This window comes from Cervus elaphus, chromosome 6 (assembly GCF_910594005.1).
Source record: "Cervus elaphus chromosome 6, mCerEla1.1, whole genome shotgun sequence".
NCBI classification, from domain to species: Eukaryota; Metazoa; Chordata; class Mammalia; order Artiodactyla; family Cervidae; genus Cervus; species Cervus elaphus.
This window is the reverse complement of record NC_057820.1, coordinates 48117340-48125478: the sequence shown is the minus strand read 5'-3', so window position 1 is coordinate 48125478 and position 8139 is coordinate 48117340. Positions and strand designations below refer to the sequence as shown.

The 8139-nt window shown below is 42.8% G+C and overlaps 1 protein-coding gene across 2 annotated transcripts in view; it reads left to right on the top strand.

Moving 5' to 3' along the window:
• The first annotated feature begins 275 nt into the window (after window positions 1-275).
• SLAIN2 (SLAIN motif family member 2) overlaps window positions 276-8139 on the top strand; it is a 67502-nt gene continuing 59638 nt past the window's right edge. The window contains exon 1 of one of the 2 annotated variants that reach the window (XM_043906834.1): window positions 276-1066. In XM_043906834.1, coding sequence (XP_043762769.1) covers window positions 678-1066 — 389 coding nt within the window. In that variant the 5' untranslated portion in view covers window positions 276-677. The remainder of the gene's footprint in view (window positions 1067-8139) is intronic. The other variant, XM_043906833.1, reaches the window with a different exon arrangement.

The following is an 8139-nucleotide window of genomic DNA, read 5'->3' as shown; positions in this document are numbered from 1 at the left end:
GTAAACTCTTTCCACCGGGCCCGGCTCAGCGCCCACCAGAGAACCCGCTTAGAAGGAGAACAGGATCGGACGCTGGACCCACAGGCGGGTGTTAGCCAAAGCTAAGTGGGGCTAAGAGTCTCGACTAGCAACCTTAGTCCCACCCGCCGCCTGGGCCACACCCCTCGGGCCCCTCCTGCGCTCTCCGCCCGCAGGAATCGCTCGTCTCGTCCTGCGCCGCACTGACCCGCCTCCGCCAACGCTCCGAACACGTCGCTTCCGGCTTAAGGCCCGCCCCACACGGCCCCACCCCACCACCCTCGCCCATGGCCACGCCCCTCCGCGAGGTCTGAGCTGGGTTCCTAGCGCCGGTCGGCGGCCGGTCCACCCACGACGCTCTGAGGTCACCCACTGGGCCGGGCTGAGGGGGGCGGAGGGACGGAGGGAAGATGGCTGCCGAGGCCGGATATTGGCGCCGCCTCCCCCAATCCTGGAGCCGGCGCAGATGAGGCGGCTCGGCTGGGTCCGGCGACGCTTGGGAACCGGAGCAGGAGGGACACTGGCGGTGGGGCCTGGCCCTGCTATATGCCGGCGCCTCGGCTAGAGTGAGCGGCGGCGGCAGCGCCTCTTTCCGCCGGCTCTTTCCCTGTCGCTGTGAGTCCGAACGGGTGGCGGGCGGCAGAGGCAGCGGGGCCGGGATGGAGGACGTTAACTCCGACGTGAACGCGGACCAGGAGGTGCGGAAGCTGCAGGAGCTGGTGAAGATGCTGGAGAAGCAGAACGAGCAGCTGAGGAGCCGCTCCGGGGCCGTGCAGGGCGCCGCCTCCTTCGGGCCCGGCAGCCCAGTTCGGGCCGGCGCGTCCACTCCCTCCTCCGGCACGGCGTCTCCTCGGGGCTTCCCCTTGGGCCTCAGCGCCAAATCGGGCAGCGGGGCCGGGTCGGGCCCGAGGCGAACGAGTAGCGAGGAGCTGCGGGACGCCACCTCCTTGCTGGCAGCGGGCGAGGGCGGTTTGCTGGACGAGGTGGAGCCGCTGCGGCCCGAGGAGCTGGAGCGCCTGTCAGGCTGGGAGGAGGAGGAGGAGAGCTGGTGAGCGCGGGGCTCCGGGCCGGGGCAGGGCGGGGACGGGCCCCGGGGCGGAGAGCGTCTTCCGAGGGTCCCCCGGTAAGACACCTCGGTTTGTGCAGCGGGGTCCGCTTTCTGACTCATGGATTTCTTGCTTTGGCAGCGGTAAGGTCAGCGAGAGTTGGGGGTTCGAGGCTGGCGAGAGGAACAGGGTTTGTAGCTAGTTCTTCTCTGGGTGGGGGACCCTCTGGGCTTCGGGCCCCTTGGGGTCTGGGGACTGGCACAGCCTAGGAGGGGCTGCTCGCCGTGGGAGGAGTCGGAGATGGGAAACTGCTTTTGTAGGAAGGGATCTTGCTTTGTGTGAAATCCTGGCTTTCGGATGGTGGCCTGGGCATTTTGGGTGTCGGGGAGGGGGTCTGCTTGATGAGGTGGCACCCGGTGCGGGGAGCAGACCAGGGTAATCGAAGTCCGCGCTGTGGTCATCGTTTTGGACCAGTGGGAGTTAGGTGCATTTCTGGTGGCAATGGGGAAACCGTGTGAATCAGCACTCCCCCTTGAGTAGTGGGGTGAAGCTTGGCTTTGTGTGAAGAGGGCAGAGGATGGTGCCGCTTTGTGTAAGAGTCAACGGTGGAACAAGAGCCCCGACTCTCATTTTTTAAACAAGAATTGGGTCTGGCGTTTTTCTAAGCTGTGAAGTGACAGTTTTCCATCTTTCATTTCTATGTCATTCTAGAGGCAGAGAAAAAGAGCCCTATTTAAAAATGTGAACCGAACTGTATTGTCACAAGCTACTTGATAAAATTGTGACCCACGGCATAATATCACTTCCATATATAGAGACGACATGAGAGGCGGTTTCCTTCGTGTTTTATGGCAATTGTATAAAAATATCTGTGGGAAATTCTTAATATGTCTTTTTTTTTTAAGTTGTAATCTTTTAGCTAAAGTATCTGTTCTTTGTTGAAATTGAAACTTCTAACTTAGTGAAATTGAAATCCTTCATAGACTCTGGTTTTGCAGGGCTGCAACTTTACAGAATGTCCTGGTATAGTTGAGAGCTTTGCCTGGATTCAGGACCTGGCTCTGCTCCTCACAGCTGTAAGACCTTGGGCAAGTTACTCTGAGCCTCACTTTCTTCCTCCTATTTGATGAAGAAAATAATAGTTCTTTATTCTATAGAGTTGTGAAGATCATGTGAGATAATCCATGTATCCTTTTAGCATGGGTCTGGTATATAAGCTCTCTGACACTCGCTGCTATTACTCTTAAGCCAAGTTGTTAAAATTAAGAAATATTTATTTAGTGAATGCTTCCAGAATCTTGGGGGAGATTCTTAAATTTGATCCCTGTTCATTAAGGCAGTTACATTCTTGTTGGGATGGGGTTGCGAAGAGTTGGACCGGACTTGGCGACTGAACAACAAAATAAGAAACAGGCTAGGCAGTACATAGTGAATTGCTTAAAAGATTGATAGGGACCAAAAGTACTGAGAGTGTTGAGAAATTGGGAAGAAAATAATAGTCTAAGGTAGTTGGGAAAACTTTGAGGAGAGGTGGAGCCTGAGGAGTGAGGGGCATTTTATGCTCTGACAAACTGCTAGAGCAGAGTCAGAGATATTTGTAACTCTCGATTAGAAAGGTTTGAAATACAGAGATACTCTTGAATATATGATGTCAAGCCTTTATTTTACTGCCAAGTGATACCAAATATAATTAGAACTGACTGTGGTAGTGACAGTTTTCATATTAGTGTGAAGTCATGTCCTCACAAAGGAATCCTAGGTATGTATACACTTTAAAAGAAGTGAGAATCATCTAAATACCATCACATGCCTCTTCCAAGTGATGATGATAATAATGCTCTTAATAATAACGAGGATTAGCTGCACTCATCCCCCATTTTAGATGATATATTCTTAGAACACACTAACTCCGATTGGAGAGGCTGATTAAGTCTTTTGCTGCTTTAGTTTCTGAGCATAGGGTTTGTTCAAGTAAAGTAAGTCTTTTAAAATACTACGCCACAAGTTTCTTTTGGCCAGTTGGTTCCTGGTTACATGTCTTGATATTATAGATGTCCTACCCTTTTTCTGAAAAGATTTGTGTGAATTAAAAGTTTGAAAATCATGTTTAAAGTGTTTTTGGAGTATGTGTATGAAGTATTAAGTTATAAAGGGTGGTGGGTGTTAGTAGCAGTAAGAGGAAGATTTTAAGTCAGGAGTTTTTCTTAGCAAACTAAAAGTCTACTTTCTGTAACATACACGTTTCTTTCTTTTTCATTTAGGGAAATTTTTTTTTCCTAAATGTATACCACAAAATGCCACTCCTGAAGGTGTTAGTAGATATTGTGTGAACAAATAATTGTTGGTCTGAGATCAGATATATCTGGGGAAAAGGTTCAAGAACAATGAAAGAGGTTTCTTTTATGCTGAACTTTTTTGATAATGCTAGTATGTGTTGAATATAGTAAATCTCTAAGTGGTATGGTTTGTCTCCTAAACTTATTTGAGCTCCCAAGGAACTAGTTTCTGTAGAACACGCTTAGTAACCAGTATTGTACTTAGTGGAGGTGGAACTGGCAACCCACTCAGGTATTCTTGACTGGAGAATCCCATGGACAGAGGAGCCTGGTGGGCTGCAGTCCATGGGGTTGCAAAGAGTCAGGCATGGCTGAGTCACACACACAGTACTTTTAGTACTGACTTTCACTTTTTTGTTTTTTAAGACCCATCTTCATGATACATTTTATACCATAGTTTAGTACACACATGTATGTGAATAATTGAAACAGTTTCACAAAACTATACTTAGTATATATGTTAAAGCACTAGGATTTTCTGTTTCTTCCGGAAAAAATTCTGGTTACAATTCACTAAGCTGATTTGGTGACCCGTTAATGGTAATTATTAGTTTGAAAAATACTCTTATAAAAAAAAAATACTCTTATAGAACAACTCAGAAAAATCTAGAGAAGGAAACTTACGTTATTGTGTATCCCAGTGTGTCACGCAATGCCAGGCAACTTATAAACAATTTTGCATTTAATTGCATTTAATTTTTTATCCATTTATTAGGTAGGTATCATTTTTCAGGTAAGGAAACTTAATCACTCTCTAAGCATCAAATAGCAGACAGTAAATGATGGAGCCAGGATTTGAATCCAGGTCTTTATAACATCAGAGCTTATGTTGTTCCCACTTTATTTTGCTTTCTCCAAGTATAATTCCTTTTCCACCTGAATAGCCCCTTACAATAGTTGAATACTATCATCATAACGCTACTGACTCCTCCCTACCACACATTGAGCACTCTAATCTCGAGCGTAAAACAACCTCAGTTTGTTTCCTTCTTGTTATTTAGCCCCTAAGTCGTGTCTGACTCTTTTGTAACCCTGTGGACTATAGCCCACCAGTCTTCTCTGTCCATGGGATTCTCTAGGCAAAAATACTGGAGTGGATTGCCACTTCCTTCTGCAGGGGATCTTCCTGACCCAGGGATCAAAGCTGCTTCTCCTGCCTGGCAGGTGGATTCTTTACTACTGAGCCACCTAGGAAGCCCTTTAATCATTCTAACTTAATGTAATTCTCTCATCTTTCAACCGTGTTCATTTTTCTCTTAATAAATTCTACTTGTTCCTTGTCATTAAATGTGTTACCCAGAACTGTACTCGGCATTTTAGATGATATTTGACCAGTGTGTGGTGGATATGTTTTGCATGAGCTAAATGCTGTTATTTGGAACCAAGTATTTCATTAACAGTTTTGACTTCTGTTACTTATGCTTAATATGAGTCAGTAGTTTCAATTACACTCTGTATTTTTATACATGGGTTATTAAACCAAGTCTTCCTAACCCTGGTTTTCTTTAATGAATTTTTTTAGCTTAAATATTAAGTTTTTATATTTCGTTAGTCTTGATTTAGGCTTTTAAATTAGGCATTTAAATTTATTCCTTGCAACTTTTTTGGTCATTTTCATATTTTGTAGACATACCTAATGGGTCTTCATTCGGGTTGTTAATAACAATATTAAAATTACAGAGTAAAGGGCTCTGAAGTATGCAGCTCGACTAGACTTCCTCCAGAGTAACATCATTAGTATGCATACATTGTGGTTGTTCAATAAGTATTAGTACTACTTCTTCTTATCAAGCCTATATGCCATTTTGCCTATATGGATATTAAGAAAGATTTTGCCAAATGTCTTGCTGTAATTAAGCTATATGGTGCCTACAGAGTTCTTACCTACTGTTAAGTAAACTTATCAAAATAGAAATTGCAATTAATTTGGTTTCACTTGTTCATGATGAATCTTCTGGTTTTTTCGTTTTCTAACTTTACATTTTGTTTAACATAATTTTGAATTTTGCAAGGAATCAGTCAAGCAATTTCTAGACATTGCTTCTTTAGAAGTTATATTTCCTCTTATTCAGGCTTTTGACCCTTCCATGATATTTTGGATCAACAGCAATAATTTGGTGATACATTTTCAGTTATTTTCCATTATTGAGAAGAGTAGATCTAACCCTGTTTCAAGCTGCCTTTCAGCTTTTATCACCTTGACTCAATTTGAACTTCAATTTCCCTCAGTTTAGCCTCCCAACAATTCAAAGTTTGTAGTTCAGTACTGTCGGCTGCATACATATTGCTTCTGTGCAGCAGATCCCCAGAACCCTCCATCCTGCATGACTGAAACTTTATACTCACAGAACAGCAACTCCTCACCCCTGCTACCCCCAGCTCCTGGCAAGTACTGTTCTGTGTACTCTATTTCTGTGAGTTTAACTACATTAGATACCTATAAGTGGAGTCATGAAGAATTTGTCCCTTTGTGACAAGCTTATCTCACTAAGCATGATTTTCTTAAGGTTCATCCATGTTGTAGCATATGATAGGGCTTCCTTCTGTTTTTAAGGCTGAATAATAGTCCACTGTATGTGTATAACACACCTTCTTTTTCCATTCATCTTTTGGTGGATGCTTTCATTGCTTCCATTTCTTGGCTGTTGTGAAAAATGCTGCTATGAATGTGGGCCTACTAATAATCTGTGCAAGTCCTTGCTTTCGCTTCTTGTGGATTCATAACCAGAAGTGGAGTTTTGGGATCAAATCATAATTCTACGTTTAATTTTTTGAGGAGCCACTGTATTGTTTTCCACAGCAGCTAAACCATTCTGCATTCCAACCAGCATTATACAGAGGTTCCAGTTTTTCCACATTCTTGCCAAAACTTACTCCGATTCATTCTGAGTTTTTAAATTTTTAAATTGTTTTTGGCTGTGCTGGGTCTTCATGGCTGCGTTTGGGCTTTCACTAGCTGTGGTGTGTGGGCTTCTCATTGAGGGGCTGTCTTGTTGCAGACCACGAGCTCTGTGGTGTGCGGCCTTGGCAGTCGCAACACGCTCTCAGCAGTTGCGATGCCTGGGCTTAGTTGCCCAACAGCATGTGGGATCTTTCTGGACCAGGGATTGAACCAATGTCCCCTACATTGCAAGGTGAATTCTTTACCGCTGGACCACCAGGGGAGCTTCATTCTGAGTTTTTATATGGTGTGAAGTAGGGGTCCAAGTTAATTCATTTTGCATGTGGACATCCAGTTGTCTCTGTACCATTTGTTGAGAAGACTTTTCTGTTCCCATTAAATTGTCATCACACCTTTGTCAAAATTCAGTTGCTTATAAATGTATGGGCTTATTTCTGGACTCTCAATTCTGTTCTGTTGATCTGTCTGTGACTATCCTTGTACCAGTACTACACAACCATAATTACTATAGATGTGAAATGATTTTATTTTAAGATTGTTTTGGCTCTTCAGGGACTTTTGTATTTTCATATGAATTTTAGGATCAACTTGTAAATCTCAACAACAACAACAACAAACCCCTGAAATTTTGATAGGGATTATGTTAAATCTGTAGGTAAATTTGGGATTTTAACTATTGAGATCTTAACAGTATTGATTTTTAATTTTTTTCAGCTTTTTAAATTTTCAGTGTAGAAGTGTTATGTTTCTTTAGTTAATTTTATTTTAGTCATTTTATTCTTTTTTAATGTCACTGTAAATGGAATTGTTTTTCTTAATTTCATTTTTGGACTCTTCTTTACTACTGTATAGAAATACAGTTGATTTTTGTGTATTGATGTCGTTGTCTCTTGCAGTCTTACTGAGGTTGTTTATTAGCTGTGATAGTTTTTTTGGTGTGAATTCATAGGATTTTTTTATGTATAAAATTATGTCATCTGCTGATAGAGATAATTTTACTTCTTTTTTCCCAGGCTGGATGCCTTTTATTTCATCTTCCTGCCTAAATGCCCTGAAACTAGAACACCAGTATCATGTTGGGTACAAGCAGTGAAAGAAGACATCCATCAGTGTGATTTTTATTGCTCTTTTATTTTTAATAATTGCTAACAATTATTTATTGCATTAACACATGATGGATACTATACTAAGCACTTTATATGCTGTAATTCATCTTTTTGATAACCCAGTATGGTCATTCTATTATTAATCCCCATTTTAAAGGTGAGGAAATTAAAGCTTAAATAACTTGTTTATAGTCACTCAAATATATGGACAAAGTAGGATTGGAACACAGATACTCTGACTATATTTAAACATTTTCAACCATTGTGTGTGTGCATGCTTAGTCATGTCCAACTCTTTGCGTCCCCATGGACTGTAGCCTGCCAGCCTCCTCCGTCCATGAAATTTTCTAGGCAAGAATACTGGAGTGGTTTGCCATTTCCTCCTCTAGGAGATCTTCCTGACCCAGGGATCAAACCCACAGCTCTTGTGTTTCCTGCTTGGCAGGCTGATTTTTTTACCATTGTGCTATCTGGGAAGCCTTTACCTAATTCTAATTATCTGTATTTTTTTGGTTATTTTTCATAGATTTTTACTGTTATTCACCTTTAGCTATTTTATATTCCCCCTAATTCTTTGGATCATTTGTTATCTTTTAACAGCCTGAGTCCTAGGTACATTTTTGATTCCTTTATCTGATGACCTCTTTTGGTACTTATGATTCTTGTGCTGAAGTGGCCTTTAGAGCCCCGGAGTCAGACTGTAGTCCCACCCTTGTCAACTGCATGACCTT